The 27,314-nt window shown below is 32.5% G+C and overlaps 1 protein-coding gene across 1 annotated transcript in view; it reads left to right on the top strand.

Moving 5' to 3' along the window:
• The window catches only part of LOC129258777 (uncharacterized), a 62,726-nt gene extending 41,764 nt beyond the window's left edge, over positions 1-20,962 (top strand). The window contains exons 16-21 of the mRNA XM_064098705.1: positions 3,437-3,619; positions 7,455-7,619; positions 10,772-10,967; positions 11,064-11,148; positions 16,803-16,904; positions 19,123-20,962. Coding sequence (XP_063954775.1) covers positions 3,437-3,619; positions 7,455-7,619; positions 10,772-10,967; positions 11,064-11,148; positions 16,803-16,904; positions 19,123-19,135 — 744 coding nt within the window. The 3' untranslated portion in view covers positions 19,136-20,962. The remainder of the gene's footprint in view (positions 1-3,436; positions 3,620-7,454; positions 7,620-10,771; positions 10,968-11,063; positions 11,149-16,802; positions 16,905-19,122) is intronic.
• Positions 20,963-27,314: the final 6,352 nt, after the last annotated feature.

Raw genomic sequence — 27,314 nt, forward strand, 5'->3', positions numbered from 1 at the left:
TGCCCCCGTATTGTCGTTGCGAGCATTTTGGGGCCAGGGTGAAATCGCCCCAAACGCCTCAAACAGACACTCCAAAATGTATTTGAAGTGCATTATTAGAACTGAAACTTATCTCTACACCAGAAAAAATTAACTTAACAAAAAAAGCAACAAGAAATATTTATAAAAAGTAGAAGGGCCTGTACAAGTACACTGATATTTCACTCTCTCAGCTCATATGCACTTGATCGACTTCCATCGAGGATTCAGGCTAAATTCCGCCCGCCACTTCCGGGGACCAACCAACGTAGTATTTCGATGAAGAGCACTCCGTCGATTCACCGGTTGTCCCTACGATACACGCGCGCCTATGGGGATTGTGAACTGTAGGAAAAATCGTATAAAATTACACTTTTTGATATTTCTACGAAGACGAAGTTATATAGAAAATGAAGAATATTACAATCAGACCATATCCCTAGAAAATTGCTTCAAGAAATGTCATTATGAAGAGGAAATGGACAAAAATTTGTGAAGAAAAATCACGAAAAAGGAAATCGCATCATGAATATTCATATCATGGGCGGTCCCACATTTGCATGTTATAGCGAGTTTTCCATTATTTAATAAATAATGGCATTATATAATAAATAATGGCATTATTTAATAAATAATGGTTATTTGTATATAAGTAATGATTATTTGTATATAATGGCAAACTGTAAAAATTGTTTATAAATAATGATTATTTATAAATAATGGGATATTGAAACTAAATTATTATTTATAAATAATGAAGTAGATATTTCATTATTTAACAAATAATCTTTATTTATAAATAATGGAAAACTCGAACATTAAATAATGATTATTTATAAATAATGAGAATAATGGTGCACTCGAAAAAATTATTTATAAATAATGAAGTAGACGTTTTCATTTTTTAACAAATAATCATTATTTATAAATAATGGAAAACTCAACAAATTATTTATAAATAATGAAAAACAAATAATCATTATTTATAAATAATAAAAAACAAATAATCATTATTTATAAATAATGAAAAACAAATAATCATTATTTGTAAATAATGAAAAACAAATAATCATTATTTATAAATAATGAAAAACAAATAAACATTATTTATACATAATGAAAAACAAATAATCATTATTTGTAAATAATGAAAAACAAATAATCATTATTTATAAATAATGAAAAACAAATAATCATTATTTATAAATAATGAAAAACAAATAATCATTATTTATAAATAATGGAATGTCAAACTATTATTATTTACAAATAATGAAGTATTACTTGGAATTATATATAAATAATTAGAAATGATATTTTATATAATAGTAGTTATTTACAAATAAAATGTAAATTATATATAAATAATAGTTATTATTTAATAAATAATGATTATATAACAAATAATTGTTCTATATAATATTGGTACATTCGGCGCCTCATAATAAATTTCTGCTGATTTCGTGGGGAAAGAAATGCTTGTTTTTTTTTCAATCATCCGTCGAATAGCTAGAAATCAAGCATGTTTTCATCAAACTTTTTATTAACCTTTGCGTCGATCATATTTTACGCTTATGGTCTCATATTGAAGAGGAAAACATTGATAATGGGGTATGATTTTTTTTCAAATAGATAGCAGTAAAAAGCCAGAAATACTCACTCAAAATCGCAATCTTCTCGTGCAAATTAAAGATTGATAGCACCATTTTCCATTGTTTTAACTCAGTCATGCATGCGTTATATAAATCAGGTGAATATCAAATGAAAGAATTAAAGCAGAATTATCATTCCGTTCATTTCATGAAGAATATTTATGATTCTAATGGCAAAATTACAATTAATTCCGGTGTCCCTTTTTTCGGTGACGCACTGTACTTTATATGTTCCTTCCTGAATAATAAAAGACCATAACAATTTTTATTTTAGATTTGTCATAGCCAAGTAGGTAGTGGTTTATTTTATTGTTTATTGAAATGAGCCATCATTTATCACTCTTTTCCCTTGCTGACAAGTACGCGTCCGTCTAGTAATGTACATAATATCTAAAATATTACGTTCAAATAATAAACTATGAACCTGTAGGTGCCATTCGAATATTAATTGTTTCATCAAATATATTCGGAGGCTGTTTCTTTTAATTTAAAACAAGCAATTTGAATACCCTTGTACCTTCAAATTTAATCGAATTTTAATAAATATGACATATTACCTAACTGGCTCACAATACGGGTAATATAATAACATGTATGTTCTATTCCATTTTATAAGGCCGTGCTTCACGCTGAACGCAATACTTTGAATCGATAAAGCAAACTCAGACAATAACATATTGATAATTTGATCGAAATTACAGGGAATAACAAAGAGTATTTTATATTTGGTGAAAGAAACAGCTCAATACATGTCTTCATGAATATGCAATGACCATGATGAGGACGCTTATGAAGTTTTTTCACTTATGTTTTTTTATTGTATTAAATTATATTGATTCAAGTATTGTCAACCGTTGATAAACAAAATACTTTTTACAACACTGGTGTAATGTGTAAGATAAACATTTTTTTGCAACCAATTTCATTACAAGGAGACATATCCACATTTTTTCAATTTCGAAATGTTAGGATATCATGTCATTACAAACAAAAACTGAGAACTGAAATCATCAGAACAACTATTGTATACTGTATTCATGGCAGCGTATTTGATTGTTTTCGCAAAATAATGTTATTTTGTGACAACCAATAATTTAATTATACATCAGTTCTTGCTGAAATTTACCGCTTTTGGTCAGTAAATTTCACGTTATCTAGATATAATTATTTTCTACTCGGGGTACCCTTTAAACTGCTTGAGAATACATTCACACTGGAAAAGGCATATAAGATGAGACAAGGGTGGAAAGGATGGTACCCTAACGATTGCCAGCTGATATAGAACTATGCATATAGATATATACAAAAAAATATCATTTTATAAAATGGCATGACATGGGCCGAAAAATCCTTTATTCTTTCGAGATAAATTTGACCTTAGATGACTTTTTCATAGTCTTTTTTTTTACAGATTGCGAATATTTTTTATAAAGAATGCAAACACCCGAATCACCATGTGGATTTGATAAATGACGCATCTACATGTAACCACCGACCATATTTTTCATTTAAGAAAATAGGGCAAATTATTAGCCTTTGATTAGATAAACAATAACATGATTAGGAATAATTTTCTTTTCATTCTTAGTTGTTAGAGAAAATTACTGTGATTTTCAAAACATTATGTGATCAACGAAGATTAATTTTCAATGATTCGATGATCAAGGTTTGCTCATTTAACCGAATGTAGAATAGAGTTAATTTGCTCAATTAGACCCTTGTTTGATGACTTGTTTTGTTTCGTCATCATGTCATTATTATTCCAGATTGAGCTGCTTGATATCACACGTGTTGGTCTCAGTCAACGTCAGCCTGCATCACGTGATCTGGCTCAGTTCTTTTGTAAGATGCCTCATCTCAGGGAACTTCGTCTCGGTGATCTATACTACAGTTCCTCATTTCATGACGAGTTCTATTCAACGTTATCATCCTTAGCATCGTGTGCAAAGGTATCTTTTCAGTTTCTTATTTTCGTTCTCTTCAGGTTTAAAAGCATTTTTTTCCAATTAGTGCAGTATGAAGTGATAAGGATATTCACTTTCTAAAAATGAAATTTGTCTAATGTTGTTTACCAGAAGAATGATATATTATTATATAACGAACATGGTGCATAGGCATGAAGAGTTTGGCCCAATTTGTATTACTCTATTTAACATTCTTAATTGTTATCATAATTACATTCATTTTTAAAGCTATATTTTAATCCGTTATTTATTCCAGGGAACCGAGATGAACAGACTTTGCTTCAAAGCGGAATACCTTTTTGTTATGTATTTGTATTTCGCTTAAGTTTGTATTGTAATTTGTGTTAGAATTGAAATAGAAGCAGAATAAATTCAGTCAATTAATCAATCAATCGTGATAATCTTGATTTCACCTTGATCTTAGTCATCACAGACTCCAGCCCGCAACAAAAAGGGCTTTTCTTCCCCATCCCGTGCAGCATTCAATGTCAGCCTACTGTCTGCTGTTTTGTTGGGGGAAAGAAATGCTTGTAATAAGTAGAAATCAAGCATGTTTTATCCAACTTTTTTCTGAACCTTGCGTCGATCTTATTTTACGCGTTTTGTAAAATAATTGGTAAAATAATTGGAGTATGACATTTGTTTTAGCAATAGATAGCAGAAAAACTCACTCAAAATCGCTCGTGCAAATTAAAGATCGGTAACACCATTTTCCATTGTTTTAACTCAGTCATGCGTGTGTTATATAAATATTGAGGTGAATATCAAACGAAGTAAATCATATCATTCCATTTATGTCCATTTCATGAAGCAAATTAATGATTCTGATGGCGCAAATTACACTTAATTCCGGTGTCCCTCTTTACTGGAACGCACTGTACTTTACATTTTCCTTCCTGAATAATTAAGGACCATTAAAATAAATTATTTATTTTAGATATGTCATAGGTATGTAGGTAGTGGTTTATTTGATTGTGTATTGAAATGAACCATAATTTGTTACTCTTTCCCTTGTTGACAAGTATGTATATAATATAAACAAACGATGATAAAACAAATAATGACAGACGCTCCGTCTAGTAATGTACATAATGTCTAAGATATTACGTTCAAATATTGAACTGTGAACCTCTAGGTGCCATTCGAATATATAATCAAGACTATTCGGTTGCTGTTTCTTTTAATTTAAAACAAGCGATTGGAATATCCTTGTACCTTCAAATTTTAATAAATATGACATATTTCCTAACTGGCTCACAATAAGGGTAACCTGTATGTTCTATTCCTTTATTAAAGCCACGTTTCATGCTGAACGCAATATAATTTGAATTGGTAAAGCAAACTCTGGCAAATAACATATTGATATTTGATCGAAGTTGCATAAAATAACAAAGAGCGTATCATAATTGGTGAAACAGTTTAATACATGTCTTCATGAATATTCAGTGACCATGATGAAGACGCTTATGATGACATTTCACTTATCATTTTTGTATTGTATGAAATTACAATAATTCAAGCATTGTCAACAGTGAATGAACAAAATAATTTTTTTACAACACTGTGCAAGATTGAATTGATAGGATTTCATATTATAACAAACGAAAGTCGGGAAATAAAATCATCAGCACAACTATTGCATACTGTATTCATGACAGCGTATTTGACTGTTTTCTTAAAATAAATTAATGCTATTTTTTTTAATTCAGTTACATCCGAATTTGCTGGAATTTACAGCTTTTGTTCGGTGAATTTTATTTTATCTAGATACAATTATTTCACCCCTGGGTACCCTTTTAACTTCATGGAAATATATTTACACTGGCAAAGGCATTGTATAGAGAAGATGAGTCAAAGTTAGAAGGGATGGTATCTTAATATATTCCCAGCTGATATAGAAAAATGAATATAAATATATACAAAAAACATACGAAAATATATTTTTTTAGATGAATGTGACCTTAGATGTCTTTTTCAATGTCTTTCTTTCAGATTTGGAATATTGTGTATAAAGTATACATAACACCCGAGTCACCATGCGTATTGAATGAATGATGCATCTACATGTAACTCCGATCAGATTTGCTTTATTAAGAAAATAGGGCAAATTAACATCCTTTGATTAGATAATAATTAGTATGATTAAGAAAAAAAAATCATTCATAGTTATTGGAGAAAATTTCTGTAATTTTCATAACATTATGTGATCGACGAAGAGTAATTTCCAATAAGTCGATGATCCAAGTTTGTTCATTCAACTGAATAAAGATTAGAGTTCAACGGTTTATTCAGGCCCTTGTTTGATGACGTATTTTGGTTTCTTCATCGAAGGTATACTTTTACTTTTTCATTTCTTTAAATTGTTATTTTTTCTTTCTAATTATTGCAGCATCAATGGATAAACATATTATAATGATAATCTTGGTTTCGTTTTAATCATGATAAATTTGATTTAATATTACCTTTAATTTTGTGTGTGTGTGTTTTGAAAAATATATTTAGTTTACAAATTAAAAGGTGTTTTTGATAAAGGCAATTTACTTTTAAAACTTATTATACATGTAGAGCCATCAAGATGTATACACTACACTATTTGAAATGACAAACATTAGTCCAGTCATTTATTATGTGAAAACAAAAACAAAACAAAACACAAATGTTTGATAAATGTTTTCGATGTAAAAGTCCCGATAATAATTAAAAACGATCGATGGAAAAGTACTTTGTTTTAGCGCATTATCTACATTATGCATCTGTACCGAAACTCTTTTGGAGTTAATAGCTCGTTTCATTTACATGAAAAAAAATAGTATTTTGTCTCATATTCATTTCTTTGCATTTAATAGTTTCATTGAAACTTAGATGGCGTATGAAATTAAGATTCTTCGGTTTATAATTTGAATGAAAAAAGCATCGTGAGCACAGAACCCGTCTACATAATAATTATAATAATAGGCATTTATATAGCGCCATCTATCTAGAAATAATATTATCCCAGAGGCACTTTTAATTATTATTATTACTACCCGGCTTTAGCATGTATAACTAGAGCTGCCTTTCAGCGCTCAGTCCGTTTGGAAATTTAATCCTGTCATGTTTTCATCCACGAACTTCATTTGGGTTGGTGCAGCACAACTTATATAAATTGCTTGCTGAAGGAAATTACGCCATGGCTGGGATTCAAACCCACGACCCTTTGTTTCAAGAGTAATACACTGGGCCACAACGCTCTACATGTAAATTATTAATACTTAAAATCCAACGATATTATTCATTGTTTCTTATTCGCATTCTTTGTAGTTTATGATGAAACTTAATTCAATAGTCAAGATATCAAATCATATTATGATTTCATTGATGCCATTGTGTACAATAGAACACTTACAGTTCTTTCAATGATTTGAAATTAAAGAATTATAAATAAATATATAAAACCTAAAAAAAAACTTGCAAGAACATTTTGATGTTAGTAACTCAAAACGTCCACAAAACTATTCTGCTATAACCAAACATTTGTTTCATCTGACTAAAATGACTATATATTTCCCCTCAACTTTTTATTGTCTATTTTCAGTTAATTATCGGGCCGATACTTAAAAAAAACACTGAGTGTGGTATGTTAGCAGATATGCAAAACGCGATTTCCATTGTGATTTCCTGATATGATATCATTTTGTATTACCACGATTACAGCCATACTAGATTGTTGTGTTGTTACGAGGATGATATTCATGATAATTTTGATTTTTATATTCCCATTTCTGTGTACGGATTAATATACAGTAACCTTGATTGAATCTTTATGTTACTATTATATCAGATTGAGACTCTTCACCACGAGGATTGTCTCACTCAACGTCCGTCTGCATCACGTGATCTCGCTCAGTTCATCTGTAAGATGAATCATCTGAAGAACCTCACACTCTACAGTCAGTATCATGATGACTTCTACTCAACATCATCATCGATGGCATTAAGTACAAAGGTAATATATATTTGGATGTTTTATATGTAAAAAAGTAGTACAAGCAAACCATACAAGTTCTGATTTTTTGATACTCCTCATTCTATTGACATCAAGTTGCCTAATGAGGTTATGATGCCTCATATAAAGCAAAATTGTTCATATCTATACTTAATTGTTATTATATAAATTGTTAGTTAATAGTCTATAGTAACCATAAACCAAGAAATGTTATTAATGTTTCGGCCATTGTTTCCCTTTTCATTTTTTGTTAACGAATCTATGACAAACGAGTGTGGGGTTAATAACCCCTTATTCTTTTATTATTTGACTCTACCGAATGACACATTATGAAATAAACATAATAGCTCAGTCGGAAGAGCAAGGGATTCATTCGTATTCCGGTCACCCGGGTTCGATTTCCACTTGGTGCGCTAGTGCCCTTTAGTAAGGAATTAATCCTCATTACCAGGTCCTTCGGAGAGAACCTTAACCCTAAATAGACTGGGCTATTTCGACACCTAAGAAGACTAGGGGGTAGGGGGCTGATTCAGCCCCCCCCCCTTATGATCTCGGCCGTCGACCGCGCGATCGCGACGAAAATTTGCACGCGCGTTACCCATGCCATTATCTACATAACTATAATATAACATTCTGCAAAAAATCTCATTGCCCATTAATTATGCTAATTTATGCGTGAAATCATAAGTTTGCTCTAATTAATAAAATAATGCCCCTAAAAGGCTAATTTTTGTTTTACATACTCTAGATAGGCATCTGATCAAATTCATTAAAAAAAAAAATCAACATCAGATTTATTTTCTTATGTATTCTTTTGTTTCCTAATTTTCTTTTTGATTTTTATTGTTTTTTTCAATGGAATTTGTCGGAAACTTTATTTTGACCCCAAAAAAGAGAAAATTAATTGATTTTAAGCAGTAAAGGGAAAAATAATGGTACATTCATGAAATATGGCTAAAAACACTATTTGCATTGGATTTGTACACACATTCACGTTGTTGAGTAATTTTGGGTCTGCATGCACTTACGAAATGTTGCGTAATTTCGAAATCGCGTACCCGGGGGTCACAATTTTGGTCTCAAAAGTTGCGCGAGACTTGAAAGTAAAAAGTCAGCGAGCGACGCAGTCAAAAAATTTCAAGCGGCGGATTTATCGCGAAAAATGTTGAGGGGGGGGGGGGCTGAATCAGCCCCCCAGTCTTTTTAGGGTTAAGCCGTCGGCCATCTGCTTGCTTGCTTACAAGGATTCATGCTTTCTTAGCAATCAGGTAAAAAATCCCCACCAATCAACCAATAATGCACACAAAATACACACTTTTTATTTTAATTTTCTAATCGTATTGTGTTTTAATTAGATTTTTATGCAATGGAAAGCTTGAAATTTCGAAGGTTTGGATAGCAATTAATCAACCCTTTTTATCAAAAGCTAAATTTCTTTTGAAAACACATCGAGTGTTACAACTGGTTAACCCATTAACCTCTTTTGCATTACTAGTATAATGATAATTATGTTTCACGTGACGAATCGGCCTGTATGTTTTACCCAAAGTTGTTATCTAAATTTAGGATATATAACACTTACACTTTGTGATGCAGATTAAGATTTAATATCTATAGCAGATTTAAAAAAAAAATGTTGTTTTGTGCGGGGTTTTTAGCAAAATGAACTATCCCAAAGTGTGGTGCGTGACATTTTCGTTATGGTCCTACTCTATATAAATCAAATTCTCGTTTTCTTACCTCTGCATTGAGACCTTTGTATTAGATTTGTTTATATTTTAATTTTAATTTTAATTTCAGGTGTTATAATTAAACTACAATCTTGATACACTAGGGGGCATATCAGGCTCAAAACGACATTTACTTCAATTCATTTATATAAGGAATTCGTCGGCATAGTAAAAAATGAACATCAGAGTACAGATTAAAATCACAACATGATTTTGTTTTCATTACAAAGGCAAACAAATTTATTCGCTGCTTTCAATCTATCGCTGTTTTTTGTGTGCCTCTCTTTCTACGCTCGGCCCCCTCAAAATATTTGTTTCATTCAGCCACTGAATGACGGTACACTGATGAATGTACTAGGGTGTGGAGTAAAAATGCGTTATTTCTTCTAGACATACCGAGCCCACATACCATTTTACAGCATTTCGAAGGGTTACATTAAATGAAAATAGAAAATCAAATGAGCTTTCTATTTTGTTTCCAAAACTGGGTGTCAAATGAGATTTTGCTCAAATTCATAAAACACATTTTGATTATCATGCAGATGAGGAAACCGATGAAGTCACCCCCTTACAATTGTATTTTGATATATTTCTCCTCATGTAAAACAAAGTTTGATTTGTCCCTAATCAAGGTAAATTGCTATTGTTGTAACGTCATTGTGCTTTGATGTAGAGTATCTGTACTGTAAAAATAAAAATATTGTTTAATTAAAACGAGAAATTACGAAATGGATAGTGAATAGGAGCATCGACTATCTCGTTTGCATATTGGTATGCTACGCATAGTGTGTTTTGTGAGAAAAAAAAATCTATGCCATCAGTTCATCATTTTAAATTTTTTTTTTTAATGATAATCATCAGTGCTATGCTATTTCTTTTATTTGTCTGACTTTATTTTCTGTGCAATTATTGGTTCGCTGTTCGTATTCATTGCAAGACATGTTCGTTTATAAGTGAGTTTAGCCTTCAAATTCGAAAGCATATTCTGAATATGGGGTGCAGGAAAAGTTACTAGGAAACAATCTTAATGCATTTTATAAAAAAAATATGATTAAAATGACAATAATACAATCGTAGTAAAGAAAACACTTCATTTATGATTTGTTTTGGATGCTTTTGCTTCTTTAGCGTTTTAAATAATTTCTCTCTCTCTCTCCTCATTCTCTCCATTGTGTAAATTATAGTGTTTATGTTACATTACTTTGTGTATAAATAAGTAATCTGTTGTCTTAATCATGTATTTGCACGGCATGTACACAATTTCCATTTATTGACAATGTGTGAATAATTATACTTTCTTATACTCCTGCTTGTACATTCTCAGCCGATGTGGATGGTGATAAATATATATTATGTTTCCACTAGTATGATGTCTTGTCACCTCTTTGGTTAACTTTGTTATTATTTTCTCATCTATTGTAGGATGAATGCAACACGAGCTCAAATGTGACTGATCTGACCATCACTAATATGACACTAGACGGATGGCAGGATTGTGGATCGATGTTTGACAATGTGAAGAGGATCACCATACAGGTATTGGACACGATCAGATGTGACGTCATCCAGAGGATCCATCTACCAGCAGTGACAGAGCTCACCGTTCAAACACATGAGCGTGAGTATCACCCGGCTTCTCTCCACGATGATCCCACCTCACTGCCCAGTGCACTTCGCAAGGTCTCATCTCAGCTTGTCAATGTCACATTCACAGATCTCAACATAGGTAACGACAAGACCGAACGCATCATTCAAGCTTTCAGATCAATACCCGATCTCAAACATCTGAGGATTCTAAGGTATGATACATTTAGCATATTTTAATACTCTGTTCTTCATTGTGGAGAATAGGTATTTTGTTGAAATTATAATATTAACCTCTTTTGGAACTCCGTGGACAATGTTAATATGAATATTATACAGCATGCATATAGTCCAGGAAAAATAAGGTTTGACCTCAAACAAATTGCAACATAATTTTTTTCACCGCAATGCATTTCCATGAAGTCCCCAAAATGACATACTAAAAGTCCAGAAAAATCCAAGTGGTGGAAAGACGTCTAATTTGCATAAATCCAAAATGGCGGCCATCGTGATAACTTTTCATAATTATTATTAGTTGTACAAACACTCATCTGATCATAGCACTTTTAAAAATTATAATTAAAGCATGAAAAGTTCTCCAGTGTTATATCTTACCATAGGCTTCATTTTAAAATTATTATGCAAGTCAGATTTGACCTCTGCTGACCTCTAGAGGTCAATGACCTTAAGTCAATGACCTCAAAATATCAGAAAATTGATGTTTTGCATCATAAGTTCATGATAAATAAGGTTATAATGCTAAAAAATATTCAATATTGATTTCAGGGTATCCTGATATTCTAGAATGAAGTTTGTGTATTATAAAAAACTTTTGACCTTTGACCCCGGAGCACTGGCAAAGGTCAATGACCTTAACATATTAGAATATTGACACTTAGCATCAGTGGTTTATGAGAAATAGGCCTCTTGTGTAAAATTGCAATACAATTTATTTCAGCATGAAAATATTGTAATGCATTTCCATGAAGTCTCAAAAATGACATACTAAAAGTCCATGTCGTGGAAAGACGTCTAATTTGCATAAATCCAAAATGGCTGCCATCGTGAGTATTTTTCATATCTATTAATAGTAGTACGTATAGTGATCTGATCATAGTTCTTTCAAAAATTATTATTAAAGCATTAAACTTTCACCAACTGGTATTATATCTCACCATGTATGCTTAATTCCAAAATTAGGATGCAAGTCAGATTTGACCTATGCTGACCTCTAGAGGTCACTGACCTTAAGTTCAATAACCTCAAAATATCAGAAAATTGACGTTTTGCATCATTAGCTCATGATAAAAATGGTTTTAATGCAAACAAAATCATCCAATATTGACTTTCAAAGTAACCTGATATTCTATAAAGAATTTGATGGGTTATAAGATTTGAACTTTGACCCTGCAGAGCTAGAAAAGGTCAATGTCCTTAATATATTGGAGTATTGACGCTTAGTGCTCATTGTTTTATGATAGGCTTAAATAGGCCTCTCTGTACAAAAAAAATTGCAATACTATTTATTTCAACACAATGCATATCCATGAAGTCTCTAAAATGACATACACGTACCAAAAGTCCAGAAAAACCCAAGTGGTGGAAAGGCGTCTAATTTGCATATATCCAAAGTGATCCAAAATGATTAATCGTAGTAGTACAAACACTGGTCTAATCATAACACTGAAATTATGATTAAGGCAATGAACTTTCACCAGTGGTATATTTTATCATAGATTTCATTTAAAAATTCATTTCATATGAAAGTCAGATTTGACGTCTGCTGGACTTTGGAGGCAATGACCTAAATGATCATTGACGTCGAAATATCATAAAAATTGATGTTTTGCATCATAAGTTCGTTATAAACATTGTTAGTTTGTGAGAATAGTTAATCTTAACTTGTAAGCTCCTTTGATTTTCATGAGAAAATAGGTGAGTATTAAAAGTTGTGACCTTTAACCTTGAGGGCTTCAAAGGTCACTGGATTTAAAATATGAAACTTAACTAGTTTACTAACCAGCTTCTGCTGAATAGAGCAACCCGGTACAAGCCACAGCAAAGTGAATATCTTCCATGGTACCAATCGCTTTGCAGCATGCTTTGCTATACAGTCCCATCTTCCAGAAATTTGGTGGAATTAAGGGTAGAGCAATTGCTATCCTCAAACCTGGGCAAGATCCAAATGTGCCTAAAAGCTACAGGCCGATCCCCCTACTCTGATATCTCTACAAGCTACTTGAGCATCTCATCCTGAACAAAAGATCATCCCATTATAGAACAGCATCCTTTTCCTAACCAGGCTGGTTTTTAACTTGGGAAATAATATACAGGCTAGGTTCTCAACCAGACTCAGTTAACTAACTAACGGGTGTAGAACATTTTGTTGAATTAACAACTGCATCTGACACTGGTCTACTCATATAATGGTATAACACATTGAAGACATTCATCTGACCAAACTCATCAAACTTCTACTAGAAAACAAACATCTCTTTATGGAGCTCAACAGGAAGACCAGCTGTGAAGAATTGAAAAGAATTGAGTCTTTCAAGGTAATGTTCTCGCTGGAGTCCCATGTTCTTCAAACCCAACCAAACCAATGTTAGCTTGTTTCATCCCCGCAATCCTCATGCTTGGAGGAAACTCAAAACAACCTATGGTTGGAATTGTAGGGCCTACATGTAAATGATGGGCAAAAAAATAACTTTTAAATAATCAGAATAATTAAGAGAGTGTTAATGAGTATGGCAGGTTTTGATCCTTGACATCGGAGGGCCTTCAGAGATCATTTTCAGAGGTCAATGACCTAAAAAATGTGATAATGTTGGTACTTAGCATCATTGGTTCATACAAAAATGATACAAATGATATACAAATGATACAGTTTTGTTATTTTTCAACAGATCATTTGGGTAAAGATCGCAGACCTCAGCATTTGACTGCTGAGAAAAGTGAAAGGTCAAATATCTCAAAATATCATATCAACCAGTGATGCCGAGTACCAACATTTTTACATTATTTTTACGGACAATTATCTTTAGAGGTCCTCAAATTTCAAAACTCAAAGCCTGTAGCAATTATCTCTGGAATTTTCAGGCACATAAGCGTTGATATGACAAATATTTTAACACGCTAATCAAGAACTATCGATGCAAAACATCAATATTCTGATATTTTAAAGTCGTTGACCTTGAGGCCATTGACCCGTAGAGGTTAGCAAAGGTCAAATTTGACTTATACGCTAATTCTAAAAGGAAGTTTATGACAGGATGTAACCACAGCGCTACTAAGGCTTTTATTTTTAAAAGGGTTATGATAAGACCAGTGTTTATACTATACCTGGAATGGGATAATCATGTAAAATTGTAATGATGACAGCCATTTTGGATTTAGGCAAATTGGCATCTTTCCACCTCTTGGATTTTACTGGACTTCAAGTATATCATCTTGGAAACTTGTATTGCAATATTTTTAAATGAAAGTCTTGTATATCACTAACCAGTCAGTGCCAATATTCTAAAACTTATAGCTCATTGACCTTTGTCATCTCTCCAGACAGTGTCAGAGGTCAGAACTTCCAATTCACAAAATTTTCTCTAGAATATCAGGATCGATACATTGAAAGTCAATAAAACATATTCATTTTTCATTTTAACCATTGTTTTATGAAATATTGATGCCTTATACAAAACATAAATTGTCTGATATTTCAAAGTCATTGAATTATGATCAGACCAGTGTTGCAATGGAACTGCTAATATAGTAATCATGAACAATTCTAACGACGGCCTCCATTTTTTTATTTATGTAAATTAGATGTCTTTCCACTACATTGGTTTTTCTGGACTTTTAGTATGTCACTTTGCAGACTTAGTGAAAATGCATTGTGCTGAAATAAATTGTATTGTAATTTTTACACGAGAGGCCCGTTTATCATATACTACTGAAGCTAAGTATCGATATTCTAACATGTTAAGGTTATTGACCTTTGCCAGTGCTCCGGGGTCAAAGGTCAGAAGTTATAGTACACAAAATTCTTTCTAGTATACCTTGAAAATCAATATCGAATAATTATGTTTGCTTTATAACTATTATAATATTCATCATGAACTAAAAATGTAAAACATCAATTTTCTGATATTTTGAGGTCGTTGACCTTAAGGTCATTGACCTCTAGAGGTCAGCAGAGGTTAAATCTGATTTTAATATGAAGCGTATGGTAAGATATAACACTGATGAACGGTAAATGCTTAAATCGTAATTTTTTGAAAGTGCTATGATCATACCAGTGTTTGTACTAATCATGAAAAATTCTCATGGCCGCCATTTTGAATGTATGCAAATTAGACGTCTTTCCACTACGTGGATTTTTCTGGACTTTTAATATGTCATATTGGGGACTTAAGGGAAATGCATTGCGGTGAAAAATTTTTGTTGCAATTTGTTTGCGGTTCACCCCCCAAATCAGTTTTTTTTCCTGGACTATAAAGCTAACACAATTTTTACAAATTTGAAATGAAATGGGGTTGCGTTTATTTTGATACACACTGTACAACATGATATAGCCAGGGGCGTGACTTCGACAGCCCCCCCCCCCCCGCACGAGAGGGCTAGGCCTTGATGTGCCAGGACTTTTTATGTAGCTAACAGAGAAACAGCTAATCTTATCTATCCAAGTGGTTAAAAAGGAGTATATAAATACATACAATTTGTAACTAGACACTATACATTATACATATAGTCTTCGAAAATGCTTACAAAAGCGACATTTGTGAAATTTGAGTAGTCAACTTTGATACCTTGTAAATTTATCAAAAAGAAAGAGACCAAATTAGAATTTCATACACATGCTAATAGTATATCAATAAAGTTTTCTGGAACATTTCAAGGTAATTGCTCTATTTTTCTTAGATTTATGTAAAATCACGTATTTCCAAAATTTTCAATTTTTGGTAAAAATGACAAAAAAATTTAGTTTTCCACTTAAAATATCATCTAAATGACCTATTTATCCCCTATAAATAATACCAAATTGTAGGAAATTTAATTTTCTTTCATATGACACCAATTTTGTGGCAATTAAATGTTCATGTCAAAATCTATGTACAAAATATCAAATTTTCTGAAAATTTGGCGGCCATTTTGGATTTATGCAAATTAGGCGTCTTTCCACCACTGGGATTTTCCTGGACTTTTAGTATGTCATTTTGGGGACTTCAGGGAAATGCATTGTGGTGAAAAAAATTATGTTGCAATTTGTTTGAGGTTGACCCCCCAAATCGGCTATTTTTCCTGGACTAATATACAATGCATGTATAACGTAAAATAAATGCTCATCATAGAAAAAAAAAAGTGCTTGATTTGTATGCCATGCTGCTTTTTAGCATACGGAGATAAAAGCTATGATACTTTAAAATTAAATCCCCTCTTTGCATGTCTGTCTAAAATGTGTAACCCCACGTATTGACATGATAATTATAATTTAACATGGTTTGGACTCTACTAAATATTTCCGTACATAAATTACCGGAATGATTTATTGTCTTACATTTCACTTTGTCTTCATGGGCATGCATTGGTTAATGCTCTTCTGGTTAAGGACGACGATAACTTGCTGTTACATTTTATTTCAGTTTGATCTGATTTTATTCGATGTAAATCTAGTTTCCTTGTAGTTACAATCTAATATCTTATACCTCAACACTGCAACAAATGATTAAACCAAACAGTTTTGTCTCCGCCTTTTACAGTAATTTTACTTACCGTTTCCCAGAGCAGACCCACCAAAACCACCCTTTCCCCATATCACACAAAATAAATATTTTATTCCAACGAATGCGTCTCCTCTCCACGTTAATACTATTAGATTCATACGATGTGGGACCGATGAGAGATTAGATCGTTCTAGTATTGATTCCGATGATGAACACAATATAACGGTGGAGATGGTACATGGCAAGCGAGTTGGGTAAGTCATGAGACCTCTTATTTTCAAACATTTCTTTTTTAATCATAATATTCAGATTTCCAGATTTTTCTGTTGTTGTTTGTTTGTTTCTCATGTACAAATTTTCTGTCTTCTTTTGAGCAATAATATAAGGCGAGCATCAATGTTACCTTTTAGAAGTACAACCATATGTTATGCAAAATAAATCTAATATTCTCTTATACATTCAATATCCTAATATAAAGTATGCCCTCGAATATTTGTAAAGAAAAAAATGTGTGTATTGTGTGTTGATTAGTCTTAAGCAGAGAAATCACATTGTAAATATGCTTTCGGGGGAGGGGTGGTCAAAATTAAAACGAGCCGACTAAAGTTTAGAGTATATAAAAAGGTTGAAATAAAGATGATCTCCCATGCTGTTGTATATATATTTTAGACAGGAATGCTAAAATGAAATTAAAATCAATTGGCAAATAAATACTTGACACCAGCTAAAGAAACCGAATTCTTTCACCGCTGTCATTGCTACTGCTATTTTTGTAAAAAGTAATATTCATATATATTTGTAATTTTTATGAACCTAAATGTCACTTTTCAAGAAAAGAACTTGACCACATGACCACTGTGATAAGAAAACCCTTTGATAATGGAAAGTTTACATTATTAACTCATATCACATGGTTTAGAATATTAATTGTAGTCAGATATAAATGATGTAATAGATTTATCAGATCACGTTGAAAACCTATTAATGAGTGCATTTTCAGCTTGGTACACGCTGATTTACTGCACTCACTATCATGCTCACTATTACCTGTCCTAAAGAATACTAAAGAATGCCCCCTTGTGCCCCCTTTTTTTGGAGGGGGCGGTAAATGCACGCGAAGCGTGCCAACACTTACAGAGCGCGCGAAGCGCGCTCCCTAGGGGGTTGGTGCAGGGAGGGGGATTTTCCCCTTCCCGCGCGAAGCGCGAAGCTGTCGGTGTTTCATAAATTAAAATGAAAAGGAGCCGTCTCTCTTGTCTCTAGTACCTATATCAGCCCCAATTCAGTTGACTATATTGTGATTTTGAACATTGTTTTCAAAAGTGATTGTGAACGCACAAAAAAGGGATAAAATGGAGGAAATTAAAATAAAATTAACCCCACGCGAAGCGCGGAAGCTAAAGTGTTTTATCAATTTTTTTGCAAAGAAAATGGTCCCGAGAAAAGGGTATTCTCTAAGTTATATTGAGTACTTCCCTTGGAAAGATCAGATTTGATTACAAACAATAATTTAGCGACAGTGCATATCTTTAACTCGCAAAACAGAGGAGAAGAAAGATATATGCCGGGAGGAAGATATTCCTCCCCGCGCAGAGCAATGAAACTCTGAATTTCAAAGGGCGGACGTTTCGTCAAATGCAGATATCTCTAATACCCCCATCGGCTCAAATTCAATTGTTTTTCCTCTAAGATTATTGAACTTCATTACAAGGAAAACAGTGCGCAAAAAGTTGAAATTTCTGCATGTGATTTATTGAAATTATATAAAACAGGATGATGTATAATTATCCTGATGTGCTTCATTTTGAATGATAAAGAAATTGAAGTGTCATTCAAATTTCAAACTTAGGGCGCAGAACAGGACAATAGATGAATGTGTATAGGGAAATGACATGAAGTTTAGTAGAATTTGATAAAAAATATTGCACTCTTTTATTTAATACAACACGAATTTTATACCTTCCTTTTTGTAAATTAGGAACCTGTTTGCCCCCGAATTATGGTTGTTAAGTAATGAGCTGAAAAGCGGGATAAGTTGCCTATATGGAGGTGATGGCAGAAATTGATATACAAAGGAGAACTGCAATATTGCCATTTAACCGCGCGCAGCGCGGAATCAAAATGTATGTATATAAATTTAGAGCAAGAGTGAAGGAGTTTCTTTTTGAGAAAAAAAAATAAAAAGAAAAACCCACAAAGCTACCTTTCTTCCCTTTCCTTCCTTCGCTTTCCCTTTTCTCCTCTTTTTTTCCTTTTTTTTTTCTTTTTGGGGACGTTTTTTTTTTTTTTTTTTTTTTTTTGGGGGGGCGGCCGCCCCCATCGCCCCCCGGCTACGCGCCTGATGTGCGTATCTTTCTTTGTATTACTCCTAAACTTCTCTTTCTATACTTCTTATTAGTCTTTTTTCTTCCCAATTCACAACAATCTTATTAATATGTATCGCTCTGTCTTATCTCATGTACCCTTATACAGTAATCTCTTTTGAAGATGGAGTTGCGGCATCAAGGTCAAGAAGAATCAGAAGATCATAACATTTAAACATGTTATGCTAGCCAGCAAGAAGCCAAGAGTTAATTCATTTAGAAGTACCATAATTGGAACAGTTTTACTGATAAAAGAAGCTCCCACACCTCAACCATTTGTTAATGCGTCGGTTGAATCATGGACGTGCATGTATTACAGATGGACATTCAACGCTCCATCGAACGAGATCCACCGCCACATGATTTTGTGCATCTTAATGATAATATATATGTGTTCTGTCAATAGCTAGTACCAAGGCGTATCTGATTATATTTACAAAGACACAGCTTTCCTGGTTTTGGTTTTTGATGCCCTGTGTTAGAGACTGCTTTTTAACATGCTTTAGATTTGAAGCAGCAAAATTAAGCAGACGATTTTTATCAAGAAAATCTTTTATCCGCACACTTCTGCACGCACACAATGATCTCAATAAAATTAATTGATAAACGCTCTGTACATGATATGAGCCGTGCGTGTCTTGAATATTGGTAGGGAAATTTGAAGAAAAAAAATGTACATATAAGGCAATCAATCACAATATTGCCCCTATCTTAAAATATGCATAATTTTCCAAAATAAATCACATGTAACTGAGATTTCCAAAGGTAAACCAGAACTGCACATCGATTTTCTAGGATTTAAGTGATTCATCAATTTCTGCACATGCAGTTTGTGCAGTATCAATGTGTTATCACGAACTGCTTCTTTCACCCCAAAGCCTAATTGACGGCGGAACACGGTAGGATGGAAGTAGAAAAAAAAATATGAAGAGGATTATATTCAGAGCAGTATCCATCTGTAATAGGTACATGGTTAAATGTACCTATCCGTGATGTATTAAATGTACCTACACTTATCCGTGACCCTGCATAATACTGGGGATATTTTAAATGCACAACGGATCAAAGAGAGGGCGTTATAGAAAAAATAAAAAATATTATGGTCAATTTATATAGCGCAGCTACTATAATTGCATATGCTCTACCGCGTTTGATACTTGGTATCATATTATTACCCCTGCTCTAGCTGAGCCGCCATATAGGCACTAAAGCATTAAAGGAACCTACTAGGTACCCATTTACCTTAACCGGGTCGAATGCAGCACAATATGGATAAATTCATTGCTTAAGGAAAAGTTTGTGCAGTATCAATGTGTTATCACAAATTGCTTCTTTCACCCCATAGCCTAATTGACGGCGGAACACGGTAGGATGAAAGTAGAAAAAAAATATGAAGAGGATTATATTCAGAGCAGTATCCATCTGTAATAGGTACATGGTTAAATGATCAACTTGTCCGTGACATGGGCCGCGGAACGATTTTGAAAGTGGTGGGGAGGGGGCTATGGCACGCCCATAGGGAAACAATTATATATATATTTCACTTGAAAAAAATATGTTTTTCTTCTACTAAACCATTTCACTCAAAGAAATTTATATTTCACTTTTCAAAAAAATATATTTCACTTTTATAAAAAAAATATATTTCACTTTTCAAAAAAATATATTTCACTTTTCAAAAAAAATATATTTCACTTTTCAAAAAAAATGTATTTCACTTTTCAAAAAAATATATTTCACTTTTCAAAAAAATATATTTCACTTTTCAAAAAAATATATATTTCACTTTTCAAAAAAATATATTTCACTTTTCAAAAAAATATATTTCACTGTTCAAAAAAAAATATATTTCACTTTTCAAAAAAAATATATTTCACTTTTCAAAAAAATATATTTCACTTTTCAAAAAAATATATTTCACTGTTAAAAAAAAATCTATTTCACTTTTCAAAAAAAATATATTTCACTTTTCCAAAAAATATATTTCACTTTTCAAAAAAATATATTTCACTTTTCAAAAAATAATATATTTCACTTTTCCAAAAAAATATGTTTCACTTTTGAAAAGAATCATTTCACTTGTTACATTTTAATTTTGAGAGAAAACAAATCCTTTCACTTTTGTTGGATAACACATGCGGCTGCCGTATTAGACCGTACGTAAAATTCATCTATCTATCTATCTACCTACATGATATATCTATCTCTCTGCCTAATATATATCTATCTGTTTAAATCTATCTATCTATCCATCTATCTGTCTGTCTATTTATCTATCTATCTCTCGAACTATTTATTTTTCTATCAAACTGTCTAACAATTATCTGTTTAAATATGTCTGTCTATCTATCTATCTGTCTGTCTCTTTATCTATCTATCTATCTATCTATCTAATATCTATTTATTTATTTTAATATGTCTATATCTGTTTATTTATCATTCAATCTATCTATCTATCTAATGATTTATCCGGCTGTTTAAATGTCTGTATATCTGTCTTAATTTCTATCTATCTGCCTATTTATCTTTATCTATCTATCTATCTATCTATCTATCTATCTATCTATCTATCTATCTATCTATCTTTAAGTCTATCTGTTCAAAATATGTATGTCTATCTGTATGTCTACCTTTTATCTTTCAATCTAATATCTATTGATCTGTGCAAAGAATCATGTCTGTTTATTTGTCTGTTTATCTATTTAATATCTATCTATTAAATCTGTTAAATATGTTATTCTATCTGTTTATCTATCAATAAATATATCAATCTATTTTCTCACTATCTATATATCTATCCATCTGTTTATTTATCTGCGTATGTATCTATCTGTCTCTGAATCTATGTGTATATCAAATATAATATCATAATCACCGTTATCATCATCATCATATTTGCCATCAATCATCAGCATCATCCTCATCGTATTTTTTATCGTCAATCAATATCTATCTAATGTCTATCTGTCTATCTATCTAATACCTATATTTATCTGTTTATATCTATCTATATATTAATCCCTTTTATTAATATATATCTATCTTCTATTGATCTATCCACCTATCATTTATCTCTCCATCCATCGATCTATCTATCTATTTATCTATCTTTTTTATATGTATCTGTTTAAATATGTATGTCTATCTGTCTGTCTATTTATCTTTCATACTTATATCCACTCATTTGTATAAATAATTATGTCTGTTTATCTACGACCGACCACCTAATTCGTCCGCACGACGAATTAAAATCTAGTTTCTTTTTCACTTGTTACATTTTAAATCTGAGAGAAAACAAATCCTTTCACTTTTGTTGGATAACACATACGACGGCGGCTGCCGTATTAGACTGTACGTAAAATTCATTCCTCACGTAAAAATCCATTCCTCTCGCTACGTAAAACATTTCACTCTTGTTGCAAATTCATTTCACTCAATTGCAAAAAATACGTTCCTCTTTTTTCTCGGCCTGTAGGCGGCGCACACCATTGTTGGTGGGAAGAGGACAATGCACCACGAGGTGGGCCCATAAACACAAATCGTAAAGTTTGAATTTATCGCTGATTATCCACAATAGCCAGTGCAATCAGCTGATGCATTCGGCCCTACGATCAATCACTAACCTTAGCACGGTCTGGCTATACGTTATGTAGGCATGAATACTTTATACATACACTATCTACGGAGCTGAATGGTCAAGGTTGAAATTTCCCTTTTCTCCCTTCCGTCTGTTTTTTTACTTCATTGACATACGATGATCGTAATGATTGATGAAATGAAGCTTACAAAAAGCTACATTTCACTGGTCAACTCGCTTGTACCTGCACTGCAAAACCAAATTCTCTCCATTTTGTATGAGACATGAATGGGGGGTCACCATCCTTAGAACAGACATAAAAAGTGAGTATACGGGACTTGAAGTTGGGTGATGACATCATCGCTTTCGGTGGACATTCTCGGCTAACGTCACACATCTCTAAATGACGTCATCACCCAACTTCAGTCCCGTATACTCACTTTTTATGTCTGTTCTAAAGATGGTGAACACCCCCCCCCCCCTTCATTTCTCAGACAAAATGGAGAGAATTTGGTTTTGCGGTGCAGGTACAAGTGGGTTGACCAGTGAAATGTAGCTTTTTGTAAGCTTCATTTCATCAATCATTACGACTATCGTATGTCAATGAAGTAAAAGACAGACAGAATGGAGAAAAGGGAAATTTCAACACTTATACCTTGACCATTCAGCTCCGTAGATAGTGTATGTATAAAGCATTCATGCCTAATGCCTACTAAGGTTAGCGATTGATCATAGGGCCAAATGCAACAGCTGATTGCACTGGCTATTGTGTTTGTATTTGTGGTCCACCTCGTGGTGCATTCTCGTGCACGTGGGAAAGTGATGCAATTGGGTTCGCTGGTATTCCCATATCCTAGTTATTTTGTGTATTGCAACCGCATTCATGATTTCTCCTGTCAGCACAGCGAAAATTGGCCATCTCTGTGCGCGCCCCCTACAGGCCGAGAAAAAAGAGGAACGTATTTTTCTACAATTGAGTGAAATGAATTTTGCAACAAGAGTGAAATGTTTTTCATAGCGAGAGGAATGGATTTTTACGTGAGGAATGAAATTTACGTACGGTCTAATCATAGAGCAGCCGTATGTGTTATCCACCAAAAGTGAAATGATTTGTTTTCTCTCAGATTTAAAATGTAACAAGTAAAACTAGGTGGTCTCTCGTAGATAAATAAACAGACATAACTATTTAAACAAATGAGTGGATATAAATATGAAAGATAGATAGACAGACATACATATTTAAACAGATACATATAAGAAAGATAGATAAATAGATACTAGATAGATGGATGGAGAGATAAATGATAGGTGGATATATTAATAGACAGATAGATAGATAGATAGATAGATATAAACAGATGAATAGGTATTAGATAGATAGACAGATGGACATTAGTTAGATATTGATTGACGATAAAAAATATGATGATGAGGAGGATGATGCTGATAATGATTGATGGCAAATATGATTATGATGATAACGGTGATTATGATATTATATTTGATATACACATAGATTCAGAGACAGCTAGATACATAGGTACATACAAAGATAGACAGATAGATAGATAGATAGTGGAGCGTTGTGGCCCAGTGGATTAGTCTTCGGACTTTGAAACAGAGGGTCGTGGGTTCGAATCCCAGCCATGGCGTAATTTCCTTCGGCAAGAAACTGATCCACAATGTGCTGCACTCAACCCAGGTGAGGAAAATGGGTACCGGTAGGAAGTAATTCCTTAAAAAGCTGTGTGCGCTATGAACGCCTAGCTTAGCCGGGTAATATAGGAGCGCCTTGAGCACCTAACAAGGTGGATATGTGCGCAATATAAATACCCTATATTATTATTATTATAGATGGATAGATATATAGATCGATATATTTATTCACAGATAGACATATTGATTAACATATTAAACAGATTTAATAGATAAATATTAAATAGATAAACAGACAAATAAACAGACATAATTATTTAAACAGATCAATAGATATTATATTAAAAAACAGATAGACATACATATTTTGAACAGATAGACATAAGATAGATAGATAGATAGATAACGATAAATAGGCAGATAGATAGAAAGACAGATATACAGACATTTAAACAGCCGGATAAATCATTAGATAGATAGATAGATAAAGAGACAGACAGGTAGATAGATTTGTAGATAGATAGATAGACAGACATATTTAAACAGATAATTGTTAGACAGATAGATAGAAAAATAAGTAGTTCGAGAGATAGATATAGACAGATAAATGGATAGATAAATGGATAGATAGAAAGATAGACATATTTAAACAGATAGATGTATATTAGGCAGAGAGATAGATAAATAGACAGATAGATGGATAGATAGATAGAAAGATAGACATATTTAAACAGATAGATATATATTAGGCAGAGAGATAGATAGATAGATATATCATGTAGGTAGATATATAGATAGATGAATTTTACGTTTTTATTTTTTTGAAAAGTGAAAGATATTTTTTTGAAAAGTGAAATATATTTTTTTGAAAAGTGAAATATATTTTTTTGGAAAAATGAAACATATTTTTTGAAAAGTGAAATATATTTTATTTGAAAAGTGAAATATATTTTTTTGAAAAGTGAAATATATTTTTCTGAAAAGTGAAATATATTTTTTTGGAAAAATGAAACATATTTTTTTTAAAAGTGAAATATATTTTTTTGAAAAGTGAAATATATTTTTCTGAAAAGTGAAATATATTTTTTTCAAAAGTGAAATATATTTTTTTGAAAAGTGAAATATATTTTTTTTGAAAAGTGAAATATATTTTTTTGAAAAGTGAAATATATTTTTTTGAAAAGTGAAATATATTTTTTTGGAAAAGTGAAACATATTTTTTTGAAAAGTGAAATATATTTTTTTGGAAAAGTGAAATGTATTTTTTTTTTGTAAGTGAAATATATTTTTTTATAAAGTGGAATACATTTTTAAAAGTGAAATATAAATTTCTTTGAGTGAAATGGTTTAGTGGAAGAGAAACATATTTTTTTCAAGTGAAATATATATTTAATTGATTCCCTATAAGCGTGCCATAGGGGGCGGCGCTGACCATGCGCAATCGATGAGATCGTAATTGTTACGTTTTGTGCACGGATTTGGAGAAAATAAGTTCGGATTGAAGCCCCGCCCCTCTTCCGCCGTCCCCAGTTACGCGGACCCTGTGTAATACTGGTGATCTTTTAAATGCACAACGGATCAAAGAGAGAGCGTTATAGAAAAAAAAAATATTATGGTCAATTTATATAGCGCAGCTACTATAATTGCATATGCTCTACCGCGTTTGATACTTGGTATCATATTATTACCCCTGCTCTAGCTGAGCCGCCATATAGGCGCTAAAGCATTAAATGAACCTACCATGTACCCATCTACCTTAACCGGGTCGAATGCAGCACAATATGGATAAATTCATTGCTTAAGGAAAACTCGCCATGGCTAGGATTTGAACCCACGTCCCTCTGATTGAAATACGAGAGTTGTAACTACTAGTCCACGACACCCCCCCCCCCAGAAAAATTGTAAAATAATAAATGAATGGATTTACAAAAGGCATCCACTATTTGATCTCCGCATTCTCAGTCCTATGAAATTTAGGACAAGGTATGCTGCGTATGTTTGGATCCAGTTTATTTTAAGTCATCTGTCCTCCTCGCTTTCTGTCGTGCTTTCTCATACCTATACTTTAATGAGTCATATATTTGAGAGGATGCCTCACGGTGAAGGGAACAGTCGAGTCAACCCCGACAAAAAAGTAATGTAAAAGAAAGCCGAAAAAATGCTGAAACTCAATCGGTTACGGAAGAAGAAAGTAAAAATTTTAAAGACTTACTTACTTTTACAAAAGAGTGGTTATCCCCATCCTGGTCGCTGTGCAAATGAGGAATTAATACAGTAATTCAGTAACCGACTCATTATTCCTGTTGTTATTAAATATTTTTCTATGTTTAATTGCCATTTTGCAACCTATTGTGATTTAATGGCAATTGATTTTTCAATGTTAAATAATTCATACATTGGATGATAAAATTCAAAAGAAAAGAGTTTAAGATATCCTGCTCAGCTTGGCGCAATAACTGATTTTGGGGAAAAGCGAGACTCTTAAAAAGCTGTATAACTTATTAAACTTTTTTAACGTCGGTCCATATTTTACATCCGATTTTGATAAAAATTTCCCATGTTACATTTTTTGGATCTCCTATTTCATTTAAATTAATCCTCTTGGAGGTAAACGGGTCCCTTATAATTATTTTTGACCAACTGAATCAAAAGAGTCGAAGATAAAAAAAACCCATCATAACCACTGCAGCTGTAAGACCGTCCTCTATTCTACCGAGGATTGTATTTGACCGAATATTGTCATTGTTTTAATTTTTCTATCAGATATTTCATTTCTACCGATCAGTTAGAACCTTTCTTTAAGAAATGAATGGAAGCTCGTATGCAATTAATGTATGATGCCTGATACGATAATTATTTTGCTAATTTCTTTGTTAAAGATGCAGTTTTCAATGAGCTTATACGTTGTTATAATCTTAGTTAGAAACAAGCAATCATTTTGATGTGTGATATGAGGTCGAATGTAGCATGTACATGCACATGTATATCATCTGTATATAGGGTAGCTACATGGTTTTTGTACCAAACATGATTTAAGCAGAGAAATGCAAACTAATATGTTTATTAAA

Source organism: Lytechinus pictus, chromosome 4 (assembly GCF_037042905.1).
Source record: "Lytechinus pictus isolate F3 Inbred chromosome 4, Lp3.0, whole genome shotgun sequence".
Taxonomy (NCBI): Eukaryota; Metazoa; Echinodermata; class Echinoidea; order Temnopleuroida; family Toxopneustidae; genus Lytechinus; species Lytechinus pictus.